General features: G+C 40.2%; 1 protein-coding gene across 1 annotated transcript; it reads right to left on the bottom strand.

The window, feature by feature from the left end:
- Nucleotides 1–23,316: 23,316 nt before the first annotated feature.
- On the bottom strand, nucleotides 23,317–24,264 carry LOC122802227 (olfactory receptor 52E8-like). The gene has a single exon (XM_044071887.1). It carries the CDS (start codon nucleotides 24,262–24,264, stop codon nucleotides 23,317–23,319), a length of 948 nt encoding a protein of 315 aa, XP_043927822.1.
- Between the last annotated feature and the right edge of the window lie 456 nt (nucleotides 24,265–24,720).

Here is a 24,720-nt window from a genome sequence, read left to right as displayed (position 1 = left end):
TAGGCATCAATCCATATGTTACCAAATAGGTAGCAAACTGTCAATGGCGCCATCAACGACAACTCACAGTAGCGGGACATTGGGGTTGTCGAAAACATTAACATTTCACTGTCAGACATGGATGAGGAGAACCTTACGTTGCACTCAACGCCAGGAACTTCACGCAGTAACCCCGTAGCCAGTAATTGTCCGACGGATTCTTTGGGCGGTAGGACAGTGCGTACCATGGAAGTAGATGGAGGGCACAAGGTTCCGAAGCCGAATCCGGAGAGGAACGCTAGGGACGGGTGTATTGGCAGCCGACATTTTGACTTCAACATTCCTGGACTGGATGAGGTACTTTCCATTCCCCGTTTTGGGCAAACACACTCAGGTCAAGAAACGGAATCGTTAAATAAACAACTTGAGGAGTTTGGTAAAATTTTACGAAAATTCAAAGCACTACAGATGGACAATGTCTACTTAGAAAGATCGTTGGAGCTCAACCAGGTACCTAAAGGACTCAGAGTTTTCAAGGTACCGTTTGGTTTTGAAAAGGACAGTGAATGTTTTAATGAACTTATGGAATTGTTTGACAACATGGGTAAAAAACTGATGAAACTTATTATTAGAAACAACAATGCTAAATTAGCTAAAATGAATGTTGAACTTATTAGATTAGATAACAGCATTAGAACTGACCTACTTTTTGAATATAACAAAGTTAAATTTGATAATATACTAGTAGATACCAACAGATATGTTAGTAAAGGTTTGGAAAACAAAAATGACAAAATACAGAGAGATACTAACGATTATTCTTGTAACAAAGCGTATGCACACTTTAAAGACTACAAACTGCTTTTTAGGAGAACAGGGAATAACATTTATAATGGAGAGGGCAGTCGTAGTGATCACACTAGTATGATACACAATAATAACAACAATCACACACCATTTAGAACAGAGTTTGGAAGGAACACTGAAATTCAGGATGAGCATGTAAATGTAGAAAATGCACATTTTTTAGAAGAGCCTGCCCTTCGGAGATCGGAACGCTTGAAGGAGCGACACCAGGGGCAAGGCAGTTATGTACAGCAAAGTTACAGGACAAGATTTAGGCAAGAGTACTAAAGAATAACAAGAACAAGAAATTTGTCCCAGATTATGATAAAAGGACAAATGATGCTATAAGTCACAATGATTTAACCAACAAAGAGGAATTAGATATATCAAAGGACAGAGCACTAAGCCCAACGAATGAAAACTTCCAAACTTTAATTAGCACGTGTGAAACTGACATTCTTCTCTTTAATGAAACAAGTAGTAATGAAGAAGTCTTTCTATCACAAAACATTAATGAATTAAAATGTGACATTATTTCAGAAGGTGGATTTTCTGTATATAATTATACAGACAGATCATTAAGTGAAAATGACATATCACTTTTTAAAAAAGGTTTTAAATTCATTCCCAATTTTAAGACAGACATTGGAAAAATTTTGTTAAATTTGAAAATTTATGTTAGACTTTTAAATTTGAAAATATTTTTTAAAAATAGGACTGACATGGATTTGAGATCAGATACTAGGAATTTTACACTTAAAAGGTCAAGTACTTTTACACCACCTAGTAATCCAGTTATTTATCTCTTCGAAATGCTATGTGAAACACAAATAAGAAAAGTATGGAGGGAAACACATTTAACAGAGGATAACTTAACAACAGCAGAAAGAAACTGTTTGAGAGAATTAAGTACATCCAGTGATTTAAGAATCATGAAGCCCGACAAAGGGGGTGGGGTAGTGATTATGAACAACATGGACTACCAGCACAAAATGACTTATATGTTAAATGATGACACCACGTGTATACCAGTCTCAAGATATGATATGTTAAAAGCTTACACAAAAATTGATTGGTTATTATACGGGTTGTTTATGGAAGGTAGTATTACAAAAGAAGAATATGATTACTTATTAGTGGAATTTCCAATGACCCCATCCCTTTTCGGGATACCCAAAATACACAAAAGCATTTCAAATCCACCATTCAGACCTATAGTGTCAGCAAGACAATCTAAAACTGAAGCAATAGCACATTACATTGACATTAATTGTTGTGAGGTTGTGAAAAATATTAAACACATACTAAAGGATTCTTGGAACTGTTTAGAGAATTTAAAGGAATATGATAAAACAAATTTAGAAAACACCTTTTTTGTTACAATAGATATTGTTAACTTATTTTCTGTCATACCTCAAGAGGAAGGACTACGACTGTTTGAAGCTAGCTTAGATTATTATGGTAAATTTAGTACAACAAAATGCAAACTACTAGTAGAACTTATGGAAATGGTTCTAGAGAACGATTTCTTTCAGTTTGCAAATGAATATTATAAACAAAGTTCAGGTGTAGCAATGGGTGCAAGATGCGCACCTGTTTATGCTAACCTAGTTTTGGCAATGTGGGAGAAAGAAAAAGTTTTTACTAGTAGGTTTTGGCCAAAAGTGGATATGTACTTAAGATTTTTGGACGACATTTTGTTGTTTTGGAAAGGTACACTGGAGGAGTTGAAAGATTTTTTTACATATCTAGAGAGTACTACCTCGTTTCTAAAGTTTACTTATAACATCAGTAATGAAGGGTGTGAATATCTAGATATAAAATTAAGGAAAACAAAAGAAAACACAGAATCAAATATTTATCGAAAAAAGACATTTTCCAACTCCTATCTTCATTTTAAGAGTTGTCACCCTTATTTCCAAAAACACAATTTGGTTAAGGGACAAATGGTGAGGCTTTCTAGGATTATTAGTGAGGATGAGGAGTTTTTTCAACAGCTAGACATTCTATCCAACATGTTTATAGACAGGGGTTACCCGAACAAGTTATTGGAAGAAATTAAAAAGGAAGTTGGAGAAAAAAGATTTATTACCTTTAAGCCTATCTTAAAACATGGCATCATTAAAAATAAACTTGAAAATGACAAAACTGGTCAAAACAATTCTTGTGCATTGGTTTTACCTTATACCAGCAACATAAAAACAATGTCAGATGGTATAAAAGAGACTTGGAGGAATTTATTTAACAATCAAACAGAGATAGTGAAATGTTTAGGTGATGAAGCTAAGATTGTTTTTAGCAGAGGTAAAAACCTAAAGGATTATTTTGAAAATGAAGTTATATATAGAAATTCTCAAATGAGAAAATGTGGTTTATGCAGATGTTGCAGATACATAAATGACGGACCTTATGTGACCATAAAAGGTCTAAACAGGACTATTAGATGTCCGGGGAATGTAAACTGTAATACGAAACTAGTAGTATACTTAGCTAGTTGCCTGACTTGTCAAGCACATTATATAGGTAAAACCATTAGGAAGCTAAGGGAATGAATTACTGAACACAATAGGGATATTAAAAATAAAAAAACTACTAATTCTCTATACATTCACAGCACAACTTGCACAGATTTTAAAAAATTTTTATTTTTTGTTATTGATAGAATACCTCAACATTGTGTTAAAAAAGGAGATGTGAACAGTTTGTTAGAATTGAAGGAGTGTCTCTGGCAATTAAGGTTAAATGCATGTAACCGGCCAGGTATTAATGAATATATTTCTATTGCTTCATATCTAAAATTAAAATCTTACAACATTTAAAATTTTACAATATTTATATTTAAATTACTATTTTTGTATATACATATATAAACTCACGTTTTTTTTTAAGGTTATTTATATTATACATTACAAAATTTTAATTAAATTGGGAATAGATAGATTTTTTTATATATAATGATTAATATTTAATATTTATTAGTATACTTATTAGTATTTATATTTATATATATATTTATTTACAATTTTATCAATTTATTTTTACATCCACCATTTATTTATTAATTAAATAAATATACACACATACTTTTTCACACATAATTCTTCTACACACACATATACAAAAGAATTTCTATTAAGGAGAACGCATGTTTGTATTGTCTAAGTCTGTATTATTAAGGTATTTTTAAGATATTTTGGTTCTATAAGAGTCACATTTTTGGAAAACATGCTTCACGTATACATATACATTTTGTATTCTACGTAATACTGTTAGGAAAACTGTTTAATTAATTAATTAATTAACCAAGTGACGTGATTGGACATTTTATATGTTTTTCATCTATTTAAAGTAGCTGCTATCACAATGTTTTCACTCTGATGAAACCCGTGATGTGAACGGGTGAAAGCGCTAAGTGAAGCTATATTTGTTCTACTGTCTCATGTCAATAAATAGCTTCGAGAAAGTTTTGGTTGCGATTCGCTACCATTAACTATCCACTTACCTTAACCCAAACCCTAACCCTAAGGTCCATCACTATCGCACACTCACCTCACCCGCATCCTAACCCTAAATCACCTACCCCACCTTAACCCTCATGTCCACACAATCGCACACTTACCTGACCCGCGCCCTAACCCTAACTCACCTAACCCACCCTAACCTTCACATCCACACAATCGCACACATACCTAACCCGCGCCCTAACCCTAATTCATCTAACCCGCCCTAACCCTCATGTCCACACAATCGCACACATACCTAACCCGCACCCTAACCCTAACTAACCTAACCCGCACTCAATCGCACACTTACCTGAACCCTACCTGTAACTTTCCACCACAGCACTGAAAATACCGAAGCAACAGAAACAGACAACTGAATTATTTCCCTAGGAAAAAATTTGGTTTTCTGTAACTTCGATATTTTCAGCTTTCACTGAATACGGGTCAATATTAGAACATTCAAAGTTTTGAAACTTCAGTGTTCTAATATAGACCCATAATATCTTGGACTTGATATTAACCAACATGAGTAACCACTGCAGCATCCCAGCAGTATCATCCTCCCTGTTAAATTCGACCATAAAGCAGTCACCTTCAAAGTCACCATCTTCCCATGCCTCCTCTAGCTGGTGTCAGACATAAAGCTTCTCCAAAGCTGATTACAGCCTCCTGAGGGATGGCATAAACAGCTTCTCAGCCCCACCCCCTTTGTAGAAACTAGCATCAATATCAAAGCACTATACAAGCATTTATATAGATTAAGGAAATGAATACCCAACAGGACTAAATCATCCTCTGCAAGGAAGAATAAACCTGTCTGGTGGACATCTGCAATAAATAAACTCTATAACAAAAGGAAAAAATTGCTGTCCAAGACCAAGAAGGAGCAGGTCCCAAAGTGGAAGCAATGTCTCTTTAGCCTGAATGAGGAAATAAGAGCACTAGTGAAATTCTCCATTGCAAACTTCGAGTCCAAATTGGTTACATCTACTAGACACAATCATAAGGCCTTCTTCACATATGTCTGCAACCTCAAAAAGACCCAGATCTGTTCAGAACTGGTGGTCAAGGACACCACATATATAAAAGCCATAGATATAGCAAACTCACTGGCTGACAGATTCAGTGAAAACTTTACCCCTTTGTCCCCCCATCAGTAAATCAGGAAATCCCCAGTGCCTGCCTCCTTCTCCTTATATCTAGGGAACAGGTCATCACTGCTCTCTCAGAAGCAAAAAATACAGCCTCTATTGGACCTGATAACATCCCAGGCTGCATTCTACATGAACTCAGACAGGAACTTGCAGCAACATTAAGTGCCCTATTCAACCAAAGCCTGAGTACTGGCTTCATCCCAGCTGAGTGGAGTACAGTCACTGTCATCTCTTTGCACAAAGGTGGAGCGTCTACTGATCTGGGAAATTTTAGACCCATCAACCTAACTAGCCTGATCTGCAAGGCCATGGAATAGATTATCATGGACCTCATTAAAAGGACATTGGCATCCTCCAACCACTTGATCCCACACAGTTTGGCATTGTCAAAGGGAGGTCATGTCTGTTAAATTTGGTCAACTTCCTTGAGACAGTCACCAAAGCCATGGATGAGGGGAAGATGGTGCACACTGCCTACCTTGACATGGCCTAAGCTTTTGACATTATTCCCCACTCAGGCATAATAGATAAACTGTCTCAACTAGGCATCAATCCATATGTTACCAAATAGGTAGCAAACTGGCTCACTGCTAGAACCCACCTAGTCAAAATAGAGGAAGCCACCTCAAGATCAACTGGTCAACACCCCCACCCGAGGTGACAACATATTAGACCTGGTCATCACCAACATGGGTGACTGGTGTTCCACACCAGAGGTCATCCCCTTGCTGGTTAGATCTGACCATAAACTAATCACTCGGGATATTCACATTCTGCCCCCACCCCTGGTCAAAGAAACCACTGTGAAAAACTTTTCAAAGGCAAACTTCATGTTACTTAAGACCAAGGTGGAAAGTTTCAAATCCCCATGCTAAAGGATAACACTGCCATAGCTGCAAAATCCTTTACTAATGCACTTTACAGGCACCTACAATAATGCATGGATCATGCTATCCCAAGCAAAACCAAAACTCACTCCTCCAAGAAAAGAAAACCAGTCTGGTGGACCCCTGCCATAAACAAGCTATACAATAGAAGGAGGAAACTAGTACAGAAAAGAGTAAAATCCCAAGAGGGGAAGACATCCCTGATCAGTATCAGCAAGAAAATATGACCCCTCATAAAATTATCCAAGGCTAGCTTCGAAAGAAAAATTGCCAAGGACTCCAAAGATAAACACAAGGCATTCTTTAGCTATGTCAAGAATCTAAGTGGCAATTCCCAGATCTGCTCGGAGTTAGTGCAGAATGGCACTAGATACACTGAACTGACTGATATTGCCAACATCCTGGCAGACAGGTTCAGTGCAAACTTCACCCCCTCTCACCCCCAAAAGGGCCCATAACCATACCAGAAGAATGTAGTGCCCCTGAAATCACAGACACTCAGGTTAAAACAGCCCTCCCCAAAGCCAAAAACACTGCATAAATGGGTCCAGACGGTGTCCCAAGCTGCATCCTACACAAGCTCAAAGATGAACTAACCCCTCAACTAAACACACTGTTCAAACTCAGCCACTCCACAGGCTACATGCCCATAGAGTGGCACACAGCAACGGTTATTCCGCTCCACAAAGGTGTAGCCACAACAGACCCCAGGAACTGTCACCCTATAAGCCTGACTAGCTTGGTCTGCAAGGCTATGGAGTGCATCATCATCATGGATCTCATTAACAGAGACATTGGGAACCTCCAAACACTGGACCCTACCCTGTTTGGCTTTGTTAAGGGCAGATCATGCCTCCTAAACCTGTGGACTTCTTTGAGACAGTTTCCAAGGCTATAGATGAAGGAAAGGTGGTCACCACAGCCTACATAGACCTCGCAAAGGTCTTCAACACCATTCCCCATTCTGGTATTCTAGTCAAGCTCACCAGCCTGAACATAAACCCCTATGTCACGAGATGGGTTACCAACTGGTTCACGGACAGAATCCGCATGGTAAGAGTTGTGGGAGCTAGGTCTGACTCTAAACCAGTAACAAGTGGCATTCCCCAGGGTTCAGTCCTAGGACCCCTGCTGTTTGGCATATACTTCTCAGAGGTACAGGCAAGCACAGGAGGACTATGGATGACCAAGTTCGCAGACGACTGCAAACTTGGGGCTATAATTAACTCTCTGGCTGACACAGACATCCTCCAAAAGGGTCTCACTGAGACAGATACCCGGTGCCCAAACCATGGCCTCAAGGTAAATGCCAAAAACTGCATAGTCATCTCCTTTGGAAAAAAACAAAGTACCCACAAACTACCACATAGGTGGTAGCCCCCTAAATACAGAAGATGAAATAAGGGATCTGGGGACCCAAGTAGATAGTAATCTCTCCTTTGATAATCACATTGCCAAAGTGGTTAGAAAATCCTTCTATGTGGCCCACCTAATCACAAAAGGGTTTGCATCCAGATCAAAAGAGGTCATTGTGCCCCTCTACGCATCACTCATCAGACCCGTCATAGAGTACAATGCTCCATTTAGCATGTACCTTACAAGACACCTGCAGCAGCTGGAAAGACCACAGAGGTATATCACCAAGAGGATCACTGGCCTCATACAGATGTCCAATGCAGCTCGATTGAAGAAACTCCAGCTGCAGTCGGTTGCATACCATCTACTCAGATGTGATCTCTGGCTGACATACAAGGCCATGTCCAACCCAGAATTGATGGGCATGCTCCACCTAAAGAAAACCATATTCCCACGAGCCACACGCTTTAGTGATCTAAACCTCACCACATCAATAAATAGGACATGCTGGAGGGATAGATTCCTGTGCCAGAGACTTCCCATGCTCTGGAACAAGATTCCAATCTACATTAGGCAGAGCTCCTCACTAACACTCTTCAAGAGAAACCTTGACGAGTGGATGGGAAACTGGAAGTTTAGCCCGGGGATCATTTCAGTGGCTCTGCTGGACAGAGGCACAGGGAGCTAATCTAAGGGGGCGGCGAAAGCCAACACATTCTGGATATGCTTATAAATGCCTTTGGGCAGATAGCCTAGTACCTACCTATGAACCTATGAACCTAAGCAGTAGACCCGTAACAAGCAGTGTACCCCAGGGTTCAGTCTTGGGGCCACTGTTATTTGGGATATACTTTTCTGAGGTGCAGGCTAAAACCAGTGCACTATGGCTGACTTAGTTTGCAGATGATTGCAAGCTGGGTGCTGTCATCAATTCCCCTAGTGATGGGGGCATCCTCCAAGAGGGTCTCACTTAGACAAATGACTGGTGCCAGAAACATGGCCTGAAGCTGAATACCAAAAAATGCATCATCATCCCCAATGAGGAGAGTGACATCCTCAAAATTTATTACAATAATAATAATGTCTTAAGAACGCAATCAGTCGTGAAAGATTTGGGCACCCAGGTTGATAGCAACTTGACTTTTGACCACCATGTCACTTCTGTTGTACGGAAAACCTTCTACATGGCCCACCTCATAAGTAAGGGTATCTCATCCAGAGACAAGGAGATCATAGCATCCCTGTATTCTTCCATTATAAGACCCATTATTGAGTACAATGCCCCTTTTCGGCATGTACCTCACAAAGCACATGCAGCAGCTGGAGAGACCACAGAGGTTTCTCCCCAGGAGAATCCAGGACCTCAAACATCTACCATACACGGATAGGCCAATAGCCCTATCCCTCTATTCAGTTTCATACAGACTCCTCAGAGGTGACATCTGTCTGGCATACAATGCAATCACGGACCCTGCCTTAATGGGAATGGTGCATATCTGCAAGTCAAGCTCCACTTGAGTAACCCTCATGTGCGGCCTCAACCTGGTCTGTGACATTAACAGGACTTGTTGGTGGGACAGATTTGTATCCCAGAGACTCCCCCATCTGTGGAATAGACTCCCTCTCCTCGTCAAGCAGAGTACCTCTTTTCCCCTTTTTATGCACAACCTGGATAACTGGATGGGAAACAGAAAATACACTCACGTGATTCCACCCATGTCCCTGCTGGACAGGGGCATAGGGTGTGACTTGTCTAAATGTGTGATAAACTCTTGGCTAGGTTAATGAGGGCCTCAGGGCCAATAGACGAGTAACCTCCTATAATCCTATGGAGGAGATACTGAATGCGGGTGTAGTTTATAAAATAAATAAATAAATAGGTAGATAATGAATATAACCTCAAATATTGCAATACTCATTCACATTAAAGTAAAGGATCCCTAGTCAGTTTCTCAAAATATTGGGTGATGCCACACTAGACATGTTATTAAGGCAGATCATTTGCATGGTTTACCTATACAAATGCCTTAGCTATCACGCATATATATTGGACAGTCCAAGCTCTACTTGGGCAACAGGTTTCTAGGCAAAAGTCTGTAACAATTGTAATTGCACCATCCCTTCCTATGGACATATAGTTTTCATTTCTTTAAGAGTGTGTGAGACGGGTTCCGGCGTGTAGATCGCGAGACAAATGCCCGCGAGCTACATCGCCGAAACCAGAAGGCCGCACCGCTAAACCGAGCGGTGCTGCGAAGCAGTAACGCGGCGGAAAGATGCGGCGGTGTGAAAACAGACAAAAGCAGACGGCCCCTAAGGCAAACACGCAGGCCGTCAACACACAGCGTACACGGCCGGCAAACACAGCGGATCGGCGAAACACAGCACAACGGTAGTGCTCCAAAACAGTTGCATAAGCACCCATACACCCAAAACAGTTGCAGAAGCAGTCCGAAACCCAAAACAGTTGCAGAAGCAGTCATAACACCAAAACAGTTGCATAAGCACTCATACACCCAAAACAGTTGCAGAAGCAGTCCTAAACCCAAAACAGTTGCAGAAGCAGTCATAACACCAAAACAGTTGCATAAGCACTCATACACCCAAAACAGTTGCAGAAGCAGTCCTAAACCCAAAACAGTTGCAGAAGCAGTCATAAAACCATTACTTACCCTCACAGCCCCAGTTGTCCACGCAAACACAGCAAACAGTCCCCGAGAAGCAGGAAGTAAAGTCCCCAGCATGTAGAGCAATGCACAGCACACTTTACCCGAGAAATGCTGCATAGAAAAGCAGGTCATGTGTCAGGTAAACCCTTAAAGGTACAGACAAAGCAGTGTCAGGGTCAATAGAACACACACACTATAACCTGTCTGTGTACTAGTAGTAAGCATGTCACAGCAGGGTGTCTGTAGTATAGGACAAACCCAGATAACAGGCATGCCTGCAACAAACAGTACCTACCCTGCTAGAGCCCCTGAGTGCAGTTGTAGGTGTGAACATGCTAACCTGGTAAAGCATGACACACTAACCCAGTAGCAGGGGATATTGTAGCTGTAACCCATCTCCGACTCCACAGTAGAGTAAGACATGCAGCTTCTGCTAAACACGTCACGTTGTCCCTGTTACAGGAGTATAGACAAGTACCCAGCCCCATGTAGGAAGACAAGGGTGCAAGACAGAGATACCTCCCTAAGTAACATCTGCCACTCAAGCAGACACCAAGCCCTAAACCGTGATTGGCTGGCAGCAACAACAGGGAGTTAAAGGGGGCTGGCACAGTACACACAGAACCTGTGCTCAATCAGGCATCGTGGACTCTAAACAGAGTACAAGCATACGGCAACCCCAGGGATGTGTTAACTGCAGACATTGCAACCATAGGGAAGAGACAGTCAGAGACGGTTGGAGTGCACGAAGCTGTACAGGGCCATTGAGACAGACAGAGTTACTACACACGGTATAAGACAAGGAGGTGTAAACCGAGTGGCCTACTGTCTGGAAGGGACTGTGTCCAGGTTCAGTAGTATATCCCATACCAAGCTCCACCAGCTGTGATGGATTCTGAGAGACCATCTACAAGTGCTGCAACCATGCTGGAATGTATGTATCTGTATAGCCCTGGTCTGATTGGCAACAGATACAGCACAGTGCCCAGCCAACGTGGCAAACCCATGCTGGTGTTGGAGGGTACCTCTACCATTTGGAACGTGAGACACCACCAAAAGCGGTACTGGGCATGTTGTGAGCGGAGAACGAAGGCATGCAGAGGACGTGCCATCACTGTTCGGCAGGAAGAGGGTGAGGAATTGCTGAAATCACTGCCACACCAGCACGGCCCAGATGCAACAATGGCACAAGTGGCTACATTGCGAGCAGAACTGCGGCAGAGGGCAGTAACTGGTAATGAATTGCCAAGCTTGGTAATGCAGAGTGTGCTAGGCACAGCAGATGACAATGTACTGCAGGAGATGCCTTGTCGTGCGACCCTTAGAGAAGCATCACCAGGGTACGGCAGCAGGCACGGGCATCCAGGGCTACACCTCCAGCAACCCTTGCAGATATTGATGCCAGCCAGTATCCACTCCGTAGTGGCAGCTTCATACCGTAGAAGGTCGGATATGGATGGTACCGCGTCCTTGGTAGTACTTACTACAACACAGAACCTGACTGACCTGTGCAGGTCCGACTTTGTTCTTGGTGATGGCACCTTTCCCACACGGGCCGATATCTGTCGCCAGCTATATACATTACATGGCTGTATTGGCACCCCCACCTCAATGAGGGTCGTACCCCTGGTGTACTGTCCCATGACACGGAAGTCGGAGTCTGCATACACCACTTTGTGGGAGGTGCTGAGGGGTATGGCATCTGACCAGGGATGCACTTTGTCACCACAGTATATCATGACTGACTTTGAGAAGGCAGCAATTCGTGCCAGCCGGAAGGCATTCCCTAGGAGTATTCTGAAGGGATGCCTATTCCATTTTGCACAGATCATCTGGCGACAGATCCAACATCACCACCTTGTCGTCCTCTATGGCACGGACACTGCTTTCTCCATTGCCATTCGCAAGCTGATAGCGTTGGCATTCCTACCTTTGGATGATGTTGTCCCTGCATTTCTGGACATTGTGTCTTCCTTACCAGAATGTGCCCAGCCGATTGGTGTATTTCTAGACCATCATTATGTCCGAGGCCGACCACGCAAGTATGCATCCCGCTGTTCAGTACAGACACGAATGCCATCGTCATACCCTCTGCGGTTCTGGAATGTGTCCGATGTCTCTGAGATGGACTTCCCGTACTAACAACCAGGTGGGCGTGGCATCGTCGGCTGAAGGTATTACTGGGTCGCCCTACTGTACAGCTAGCTGACCTTTTGTGTGTTCTGCAGCAGGAGCAGAACCTGACAGATACCTGACGTGAATCTCTTCTGCGGGGGATGCCTGTAACACCGCGTAAGAAGGCTATTGTAGTAAGGGAGCGTCGCCTAAAGCACATCTTACAACATAAGTGTGACTACACTAATGTGCAGGATTTCCTCCGTGCTGTGGCACATTTCTACAAATTATGATGCTGTCTGGGTTTCGTATGCACCAAGCACAACACACATCACATTGCATATGCAATTAATAAAGGATTTGCCCATAGCACACGGGTTCCATGGTACCACTTTCATGCCCACGTGGCATGCTATCCCAGCAGGATTTTCCAGTAACACTTTCACATGGTGGCTTCTAAGGGGGTGCACAGTGTATCACTGTGGTGGTTTGTATCTGCCACCTGTGGTTAGGGTGTAGGGGTTCCCTCAATTTTGACAGGGAATTGTCCACAGTCCTTTGTCACTGCAGTTAGAATGTCATCCTGCCATGTGTCCACATCCAGCTGTCTCACAGGTGGGTGTCGCACCGCCTAGGTGCCTGGACCCATGTGAGACTGTGAGTCCCTGGCTAGCCTATGGTTTGCATGGAAGGCTGGGCTATGGGAGAAGATGACATGGCTTTTATCAGAGAGGGAAAATGAGTTATAAATTGGGTGGTGTAAATATCAGAAAAAGAAGACATGTACAAATAAAGCAAAGGAAAGCTTTCCTCGCATTAAAATTGGGACCATTGTTATACTGGAGAATGATCCAGAATGTCTTGCCTTGTGGGATGAGAGGGGAGTTGATATGAGTTTTATTGTGTCAGTTTATGGAGGGTTTTTTTATATCCAGTGGATATTATTTGATTAATGCATAATGGGCAGTATCTAGTGATGATGTCATTAAACACAACAGACTATGTTTATAAAACAATTTTCCTTAACCAGGCATGCTTTTTAGTTCTGTGTGGATGAGACAGCCCACGTGACAATACTAGAGATGTAGGTTGAATGTGGTAGCAAATTATAAGCGGCTACTCATTGTAAGTACAGCTGATATGCATTAGCATGTATCAGACTGGGAGGGTTCCTATCAGAAGACCGAAGACGCATTTTGTCGAATGCGTCTTGGTCGAACTTCAAATGTCGAAAAATCAAAATGATGAAGTGGCATATAAGCAAATTATTTTCCTGGGAAAGAAGTTGCTTGGCCGCTTCCATCACTTTGCCAATTTTGGCACTGTGGGGTGATCTTGGAGTTGGTATATTTAACTGGGGGGATGTGGGAGGCACATGCAATGTTTTAATGTCTTTTTTTTTTTTTTTTTTTTTTTGGGAACTGCGATTTTTTTTCCCTGGGATAAAAATCACTGTTCTGGTTGTTCGATGTGTTATGTATTCGAACTTTTGAGTTCAACATAACAACGTTCAATCCTTTGATCATTCGTTGTTATAATATAGACCCGACTAGGCACACATGATCCTAGTAACTCAGGCATTTGACAAGTGTGCTTCACCCACCTTCTCATTTTATTTTTCTTTTCCTATTTATTTTTTTGTGCAGAAGAAACAAGACTGAAGTTTAGCGGCTCAACAGGTAGTGCATCTGACTCATCTGGGCAGTTTAGAAGGTAAGCATTAGGAGTAACAGTAAGGAGATGTCATTTGGATTGATAGAGCTGCTACTTCTGAGATGACCTCCACTAAACATGAGCCAGATTCAGCCTAGTAGCCTTATTCCACCATTTTTTTCAGAAACCATTTTTGGTCCAGTGGTAGTTGGCGGGGTTGCTTGACACCAACACTGTGTATTAAAGGTCTTAAGTTCAGATACCAAATGAGAAAAAATAATTTTTCACTTGATATGTAATGAATTGTCATACCATCATTGTTTGGAAGATGCCTGGAGGACAAACTAATTACGACAACCTTATTTCTGTCGGTACAGGAACAAGGAGGATACACATAGCCAACCATCATAAATCTTTGCCTTTCACATGAAAGGGATAAGAAAAGAGGGTTCAATTCTTAATTGGTTTGTTCCAGGATTAATGATACTTTGTATAGGACACTGGTGGGTTGCCTCACAACAAGGCATGGTCACCTCTGTTATCGGGATCAATGCATATGGAGAGAGCAGCATGGACTACCCAATCACACATGTCATATGCAGCTCAGCAATTCTTTTCATTCTTGGGTGTAGTCTAGGCAGGTGCAGTGGCATGCAGAGTAGTATACAACACTATGACCCAAGTGAGGAGACTCAGCCACTGGAGTTAAACTTGCACAGGAAGTTAAATGAAGATTTTAGAGCAGAATCACAGTTTAAGTTAACTGTTTTTTTTCTCATTTCAGTATTCACAAATGGAGATTGAGGACTCACAGGGAGATAGGATGACTAGCTGGATAGTGGCATCTAGCTTAGCCCAGGAGGAACTTGGTGAAGAACAAACATGGAAGGAGTAGGTCAGGAGTCAATTCTGTGACTTCAGTGGTATTGAAGGTATAAGATAGTTGGTATACAAGCTTGAAGAATTTTGCATTTAGAATGCCACAAGCTCAGTCATACAAATAAAGCAGGAATGTTCTGATTGGTCAAGTCTATTCTCAGCCAGATGAGATGGCAATGGATGAGGGCAACCCAGGAAAGGGACCATTTATACTCTCTGTTAAAAAGAAGCTACATGAATCCAGCAAATCCTGGGTGTTAAACTAGTTCATGAATCAGGAAGAAGAAACACATCTGCTGTCATGGATACATGGAATTGAGATCTACTGAATAAGATACAGTAGACCCACTACCTTCCAGCAAACCTGCAGGCAATCAGGACTTGACAGACCTAGAGATGACACAGGGCCAGGAACTAGAAAACAGAGAATACTTTATGGGCATGCTGACTGATCTCCCAGAAGAAGGGTGGATGGCCTTTCAAGAGATGCAGGCAACTGAAATGTAGGGACTGGTAGAGGACAGATGGATACAAAGGCAAGGCACAATGGGTCAAGGGTGGAAGACATTTGAAAAGAAGATTACTTGCTTTTCCCACTATGAAACATAGAAGAGTCATTTACATCAGTAGCAAAATAATGCAATGCTCACTGGGGGAATGTCTCCTGTGGCAGGACTCTCATCTGTGACAGTAAAGGTGAAGAATAATAAAATCTCACAGCAGAATTCACTGATCTAAGCAAGGGACAGTTCTTAAAGAAAGACAATAAACTTGGAAAAGTGGGTGGAAGGCTTTATGCATCAAAGATGGCAGCTACCTTAGAAAAGGGCCCACAACTAGTGGTTTTCTATTATAACATATTTCATAACACTGAGTAATGTACAGAAATACAGAGAGGAATGTCATGGCGTTGGTGCAATTAGAATTCCACAAGATGAAAGCACTACATACCACTCTGATATGGAAGACAAAGCATGTTGATACATGGCTTGGTTGTATGAATAAACCTCATGGTCTAGACATCTAGAGAAGAGACAAACCATCAGGAGTCACTGAGCCTTTAGTGCAGGTAAATTGCCACTGGGTCATGACACTTCTCAGATGTATTCAGTTACTCTAGGTTGCAGCCGGGCATATGACCCCTGCTGTGGGTGGGGGGGGGGGCTTAGATCATGGGTCATAGGTTTTGGCAGGGAGTTGGGTGAATGGGGGCATTTGTCACAACATGCAGACAAGTAGATCCCTTCCAAACTCAAAATTGAGGTCCTGCAGCAGATACTGGTGCCTTTATGTGGATGATGATTTGGCCAGTCACCTCACAGAAGGATTCAGAGGTGTTTTAAGATTAAAGCACATCTGAAGCCATCTAAGAAACTGTATAATAATATGTCATCTATAAAGGGGAGGGAACAGTTGCTGAAAACCTACTGGACAAGAAGATTTGTTTGGACTGCTTGCCAGCCCATTTGACAGCCCACCATTTCCCAGGCATAAAATGTCCCACTGGGCTTCTTCCCAAGAAGAAAACTGTGGAATTTTGAGTAAATTGCTCCCTATCCTTCCACAAAAGGGAATCAGTGAACCTTTCATGGATTCATGGGATGGTCAACTTGGACACTGAATCCACTTTTCACATACTACTGGTGCACTAAAAGGACTCATACCAATTGGGGATGAAGGGGGAAAGAATTTTTACTTTGCCAATGTGATGCATATGGGCTGTGTGGTGGTATGCACCACCTTTGAGAAATTTAGCACAGACCTGTACTGGATTTTGCAGTCTCTTGAAGGTCAGTGCAGAACAGGTCAGTACCTGGATGACTTTTTTGACCTTTACTGAACCTCGGATGAGTACAAATAGCATACGTGGGAGCATGGGATGTCAAGTTGCATCTGGCAGACATCAGTAGACTATTAAAAATAGGTGGCTGCCCATATATAAACAAGAATTTGACCACAGGAGGGATACTCAAAGGGTGGAAGAGGACCAAGGGCAGGACTCTAGGAAACCGGTGAGGGAACTCCCACTGCCTTCACTATTGAAGGGTTTAAAGACAGCAGTGGGACTATATTATGACTTTGCAGCCTGGTAAGCCTATTTCTAGTAATTTATCAGGGGAAGTTCAGGATTTGGTTACTGTTGTCATGGTGAGCCATCTCTCCCTGATACAAAAGATAACGTTGGAGGGACCTTGTAGTCACCAGATCATGTCTATACATTTGTTTGGGGCATTCAAAGACAGATTAGGCAGTAGAGGCATAAGAGATCTCAGTTAAATCAGTGATTGACTGAGCTTTGATGGACACCTTGTGGCAGTTATCACATGAGACAGGGTACAATAAGATGGTCATCAGTTCAGGGGATGATCATTCAATTACAGGGTTTTGTATGCAGGGAATGTTAGGGTGGCCTTGACATTACAAGGTGTGGACAATTCTATTAACTCATGCCACTCATTCAGGATGGTCAAAAGCACCAACCTGGGGAGAAGGCACCTCCACAGATATGATCAAAAGAGCAGGTAGATAGAAGTTGAGGGCCTTCCTATCACACTTGAGATAGAAATGTATGGGAAAAAAATGTATTTCCATGCATAAGGAATAAGCAGGAACCAATGGGACATATATAAAGTATAAAAGGAATATAAGTATTTATAAAAAGAAAGAGAAGAAAATGAAATATTTAAATAATATTATAAGTAATACAAGTATTTGTCCCTCTCTTATTGCAGGTACTCATCATGTCCTTGTTATTGGGAATTCCAGCATGCATTATATGACTGAGATAGCAGTGTCTCATCCAAGAGATGTACAGCTGAGTCTGGAACCAATGAAATGGAAGGTCCACTAGCTGGGACAAATGGAAAGATGTACTGGGATCAGTTACTTCCAAAAGTCCTTCATTTACAATAGGATTTTGGTCGACCTACAGCAGTACTGATACATATGGGTGAATGATCTGGACAAAGTCAATAAGAGGAAGATAATAGCAATAATACATGTGGTCTGAGATGCTAGGCCAACTGGCCTGATGTCAAGTAGTTATAACTGACACCACTGAAAGGACGTGTAAATGCTTCAATTTAAAGATTTGAAAAAAAAAAGACCCAGAGGTTGGGCCGGATTGCTCTTAGGCATGAGTGCCTAAAGGATAGAGATCTCTGTGGTTCAGACCAAATGGGGTGCATCTGTCTAACTTGGGTATGTATATGTTTAATTTGTAAGTGACCCTTCTGTTTCATGACATTTTCAAACAGGAAAGGAAATCAGGGTGCTGACGAAAGAATGGGGTAGACAGGCAGCCATGATGGGCAAGCTGCCTGGTGGGCAGGACAGTGAACAGATGACACAGTCCTTAGTTTCCCTTCTCAAAGAATCATACTCCTTCCCACTAGGGACAAGCCAGACCAGATCCGAGAATGATGGGGTGACCAGATGAACTGATGGCAACACATCATTGCAACCTGGGTTAGCAGGCAGCGCCAAGTTAAAAGCAAATCAGTAACAGGATGCTCTAGCAAGAATTGTCAGGTCAGTGTGAAGGGGCTGTATATCACCTTGCGGCATTTTACTGGGGCCAGTAGTGTCTGGATTCCAGACAGGTACAGTAGATAAGCAGGGTATCAGTTTAAGAAGGAGGCAGAATGCCTGAGGAGGTGGGAAGGACCTAGTAAAAACTATTAATCACTGTTTTGCCTTCTGTTTTATTTCTTTGTCAATATAAACTTGAGTATGCAACTTATAATGTAGAGCAGGTGGTTAAACTGTAAATAAACTGGGGTCATGATAATAAAATGTGATATAACTATTATTGTTAGTGCAGGGCGGGGAATGATCAAATGCCATTTTCAGCACTGAGAAAAAGGCTGTCTATCACCAGCAGTGACTAAGAAGTCAATAAAATGAAAAGAAGAGGGCTGACAGGAAATGGGTGAAACACTGGTTAATTCAACTAGTGAATCACCAAGGAGGACACACAGAACTGGCAGGACAGAAGGAATAATGTAACCCAACTCACCCCTCTTCAGTGACTTGAGGCATCGAGTGGTAGGTGCACTGTTCTGGGGAAATTGGGAGGGGGATTCTCTTTTTACACTTCTTTTTCCTTTCTCATAGAATTTTACTCCTTCCTATTAGGAACTTACTAGGCTGGGCTACATATATACTGAGTGTCCAGGTGACCTGGTGCTAGACACATCACCAGAACAAGGATTGGAGAGCAATAACAAGTTAAGCAAAACAGTAACGGGGGCTCTAAAAGGTGTGTCAGGACATGTTGAATGGTTGCATGTCATCCAACTGAATGTCACCAGAGGCCACTAGCCTTCAGTTTCCAGGCAGGTTTGATAGATAATAAGCAGGGGAGGAGTTTAGGAAGCAGGCAGAACACCCAAGGAGTAGGGAAAGAGTGGAATAAAACCTATTAAACATTGTTTGGAATTGTGCTGTGTTTTGTCAATATGTTACTTGTAATGCTACATGTGTGGTTGATCTGTAAATACATTGGGTCAGGACATCCAAATTTGGTGTGGTTATTTTTGTTGGGGGGGGCTGGGGATGGATGATGTCTGTAAAGTAGACACATAGCACAATGCTAGCTAGCTACATCTGTAGCATAGTTCCATGATATACCCTGGCAAAAAACAAAAAAAAATGATTTTAATCAGATTTATTCTTGGCCTGCTAAAAATAAATTTGCCTTAAATATGAGTAATAAAGGCATCTCTGAAAAATTACTTTGCAGTGTTCAGTATTTCAAGATGGTTTTCATCCAAGTTGAAAAACTAAACAGGGCAAACCATGTTTAGCTTCTGAGATCAGGTGATTTTGGATATATTCATTGTGGTATGGCAACAGCTAGTTACAGGCAATAACAGGAATTCCTAGACAGTGTCTCTTTCAAAACTACCAGACTTGATCCTGCTAAACTTCCAAAATCTGAGGAAATAGGACACATTTGAGGTGGTGTGTTTATCAGTTTTATTAATTTTCATAAATGTCGTATGGTGAAATTTTATATGCGTATTCATACTAATATCTTGTTCAATAAAAGATCTGAGAGCTGAATATTTCCCATTGTTTATTTTCATTGATTTATTGGCTAACTTATATAGCTAATATCACCTATTTTAATTTTGGTAGACATAGCACCTGTTGAATGAGCTAGCAATTTTTATAATCTTAGAATTATAATTCAGGAAGGGCTTCAGCTGGATTTACAAGGAAAACAATGGAAGGATACTCCCAAATTGTCACACTGTTTGTTTAGATATAGCACCTCAGAAGAAGCCTTATTAATAGTTCTATTACAAAACTGTCATAAACTAGTAAAGACTGTGGCTTCTCTGTGTGACACTCATATAAAAGTATCATTAATATAATTGAACTAATTCAGAAAAGATTAATAAGAACATTTAGGGTCATGTGTCACATTAAATAAGCTAAATTATCATATGCGAACATATTATAGAGGGCTATTTAATAATGTGCTCTTGATGTAAGAACATAAAAATCTAACAATGTTTATTGATCTTGACGCTGATGTCACATTTGAGATAAGGCAGCACTGGAGAGGAGTGCATAGATAAGGCTGAATGTCAAACAGTACTGGTTTTCCAAAATAACAAAATAGAACACTGGAATAATCTTCCACACAAGGTGAAATCTGTACCAACATTATTTAGTTAAAGATCAAACAGTGAATGTTTAAACATAAGATAAAGTGCTGAATGTACAACAGAAATAACAGTTCCATTGCCTAACTCATATATTTGTAAGAGGGTACAACAGAAGTTTACTTTGTAATTGAAAGACTTTATTTTTATGAATTTAGGCTATGTAATCCACTGCAATTTATGTTAGTTTTTCTGATGTTTTTATTCTCTTTCTCTGTGCTAATGCTGAATATTCATTTTGTGAGCATCATATGTTATGTAATTTTTTGAACTTGCAGCTAGCATCTTACTCTTCTGCATCTCTCTGTCTCTCATTCTATCTCTCTTTCTGTCTGGCACTACAAACCATCTAAACTGCTCAGTTGCTCTCCAAAACCTCAGATCCACACATCATTTTCTGTTCTTCTTCCCTGTATCTTCCTTTTCTTGAACTAAAAGGAACAGTATCAGGTGTAGATACAGTATAAGATGCCAGATCTGTATGTCAGATGACTTGCTCAGATATTTAAATATTTTCTTGCTTGCATGACTTGAAATCATTAAATACCAAGAAGGTGTACCAGCAAAAATCTGCTTCCTTTACCCAACAACAAGATAAGTGTAATACTGGTTAATCAGCTATGAAAAGAAAGGTTTAGATTAATGGTGGCCAGATGAACAAAGCTGAAGTGGCAGCTGGAAATCTATCTCATGGTATTCAAATAATTCTGCAGCTCCAATGGTTATCATTTATAGTGTGTTGTGGAGCAACTAACATATTCTATAAATATTATTTTAAAATATGTACAAAATGCAGCTTTAATGTGGTGCATACTATAGCTTCCAGCTGTTTAATAGATTATATTAGTGATAGCCCTTCCTTTAGAAGGAACTTATAACAATTGTGGCTATACTGAAGAATTTCAAATGAACAAAAAAAGACAATTTAGAGTAGAGCCATTGTTCCTAAACTGCATTATACCACATCCATTACTGTAGTCTCCTCACATATAAATTAAAGGTTGTATACTCACTCGTAAGACCTAAATGCATACTTACATATTTTACAAGCATGTGTGCCAGATGTTTAAATGACTGAAAATAAGGCTCAAATACATCTGTGAAGCTATCAGAGCATCTCTGAGTTTTACATCGAGGTCACAGTTTATGTTATTATTATTCTGAATTCAACATGATGTAACTTTCCTTTGGGGAATACCTATTACAAGAGTACTGTTATCATGTCCTTTGTGGTTGTATGATGAAATGTATATAGTGGTTATTAATAGTGTCATAAATTAATGGTTAAAACCTGTCTCGTGCTACCTAGACTCAAAAGAATAAATTAGTTGTTTATTTTTCCAAGAGGAAAACATGTAGCATCAACTTGATCTTGAACTAAATATACTTCGTGGCACACAAGACCCACTTATATTGACAAAAAAGTTTGAAATTCTGGTGCTAGATGGATCTATGTAAATTCCTTTAAAGAAGAATATGACCATTGCAAGTCACTTGTGTGCACTGTCCCTTTGAATATTTCTAGTTTCAAAATGCTTGCACAGTTGTCTTTTAAATAAGAGTTCCATTTTTTTTGTCTCAGCTGAAAAGCTTCCTCTCCTATCAACAAATGTAATACCTTAGTTCTGCTATTCTTCTTTAATCTGTGATTTGGAATCATTAAATACTGTCTACAGATACACATGCCCGCACTTTCACTTGTGTAATTAGAGAGTTAATCTTTTTTTGCAGAATTTCTTCATATGGGTTAATGTTTGAAATGAAACAAATGGCACCTAAGATGGCACAGCTGCGGCATTGCTACCTGAGTGCAAGAGGCTCCTTATGGGATTGTCAGATGCAATGCCTTTATGTTAACCATGCTTTCTCCTGAGTTTTCAGTAGGTGCTCCAGCTTCCTGTTGTCTCCCAAAGTCATGTGGCAGGTGAATTTCTGATCTTTAGATTGTTCATAGGTGTGCATGTAATGTATGAGTGAGAAAGTGCAATCTGCAATTATCTAGAGAATTTTTGAATGGGGTTCAATAACCTATGTGTACTGATTCCAGGGATATGGTCCATCATCACCATAATGTTGTAAAGGATAAAGATGGTTACCCTTAAATGGATGGATGAATGACATCTGCCTCTAAAATAAATAAATATTGTTAATATTGAATAGTGCATAGGTTGTTGTTTTCTGACATTTTCCTTATCAGTAGTTGTAGCTGGTCTGAAGTTTTATAACTCCGCCATGATTTTATCTGCAGTCTCTGAATCCAATAAGAGACAGTTTTATATAATTTCTGAGAATGAATGAAACAAAACACAGGCAACCACAATTAGCATTATTTATCGGTTCTTTACATTACCTTCCATCATATTATGGGATGTGAGGCAAGTATGCTAGCATGCATAAAAGAGCATATGCCATCAAATGAAAAATGCCAGATTTTAATGAAGCTTTCAGAATGTGGTCATTGTCTACAAACAAATATTAAAAATGACTACTGAGAAAATCTGTAGTTTATAAATCAAAATGTGTAGAATGCAAAATCTATGTGACAGAACATTTGCATTTCTTATACACCTATTGTTTTTAATTACCAATAATTTGCTTTATTACATGTCAAAAATCTTTTGTATGTATTTTAGTAAGGCTTGACGTATATGCTTAGACTTTATACCATATATGATAGGGTTTAAAACAGGTGGTGTAACAACATAGAGAACTGAAAGCATGACATGAACATATGCGGCAAACTTGTTTTCAAAGAGAGAAGCTAATGTTGACAGAGTTGCTGACAAATACAAAATTATAATCACAAGTGCATGGGAACTGCATGTACTAAATGCCTTTTTACGAGCTTCCATTGATTTTAGTTTTAATACTGCGTCTAAAATCATACAATATGATAATGCAATCAGAGCTGCATCTGGTACTCCTATCAGAAAAATTACAAGGTAGCTGAAAAGATTGCTTATAGACGTATTATTGCATGTTGCATTTACTACAGCAAAATACTCACAATAAGCATTATTAATAGTAACATTACCAAAGAATGGTAACATGCTAGCAAAAATCTGTGCAGGAAGCACAGCACAAAGACTTCTAAGAGTACTAAGAAAGATTCCTTTAACAACAAATGCTTTTGTTACTATATCTGAGTACTTCAAAGGATTACATACTGCGATATACCTATCATAAGCCATTAATACTAACACATTTGATTCCATGACCCCAGTAAAAGAAGTCACAAACATCTGCACAAAACAAGCATTATAATGTATAGTCAAAGAACCAAACCACAGTATTGCTAAAAGTAGGGGAAGCAGAGCAACACCTGCAATGAAATCTACAGCTAGCAGCATGGAAATCAAATAATACATTGGTTCCCTGAGGCTTTGTTCACTCGCTATAATCAGAACAATTGTTATATTGCCAAATAATGAAACAAGAAACACAATAAAGAATGGGACAGAGAGCCATTTTTGTGTATCTTGAAGATCAGGAAAACCTATCAAGAGGAAGTCAAAGTCTTGATTGTTGCTCTGATTTGTTGAACACATGGCCAAGCACAAGAAAGGTTTTCACAATATTCAAAGTTCTGTACACTAAAAAAGTAAATAAATAAAGTATGTCAGTACAAAATGCAAAGGGAAGTAAACATAAGTGTACACAGGATATGATTGGTGCATACTAGAAATAGAGATCAATGGCACAGAATAATACTTTTGTCTTCTTATATCCTAAAGTCAAGATAAATAATTGGAAAAATAGAATGGTAGCATTAATTCACAATTACACCACTAATTCAAATGTGAGTTATTAACTAATTATTTTTCATAAAAGCAGAATTTTGTCTGTTTATTTGTAACTGTGACAGAAAGATACATGAGCTGAAATTCATTTATACCAGTTATAGTATGTATCATTAGGGACAAGTGATAACTAATGAAGGAAATAAAAATTGCTTTTATTATTTTTCCAGTTAACTTTGATATGTTTGTATTGTGAAATACAAA

This window comes from Protopterus annectens, chromosome 5.part0, assembly GCF_019279795.1.
Source record: "Protopterus annectens isolate FY-2018-M chromosome 5.part0, PAN1.0, whole genome shotgun sequence".
NCBI lineage: Eukaryota > Metazoa > Chordata > Ceratodontiformes > Protopteridae > Protopterus > Protopterus annectens.
This window is presented reverse-complemented; position numbering and strand designations above follow the sequence as displayed.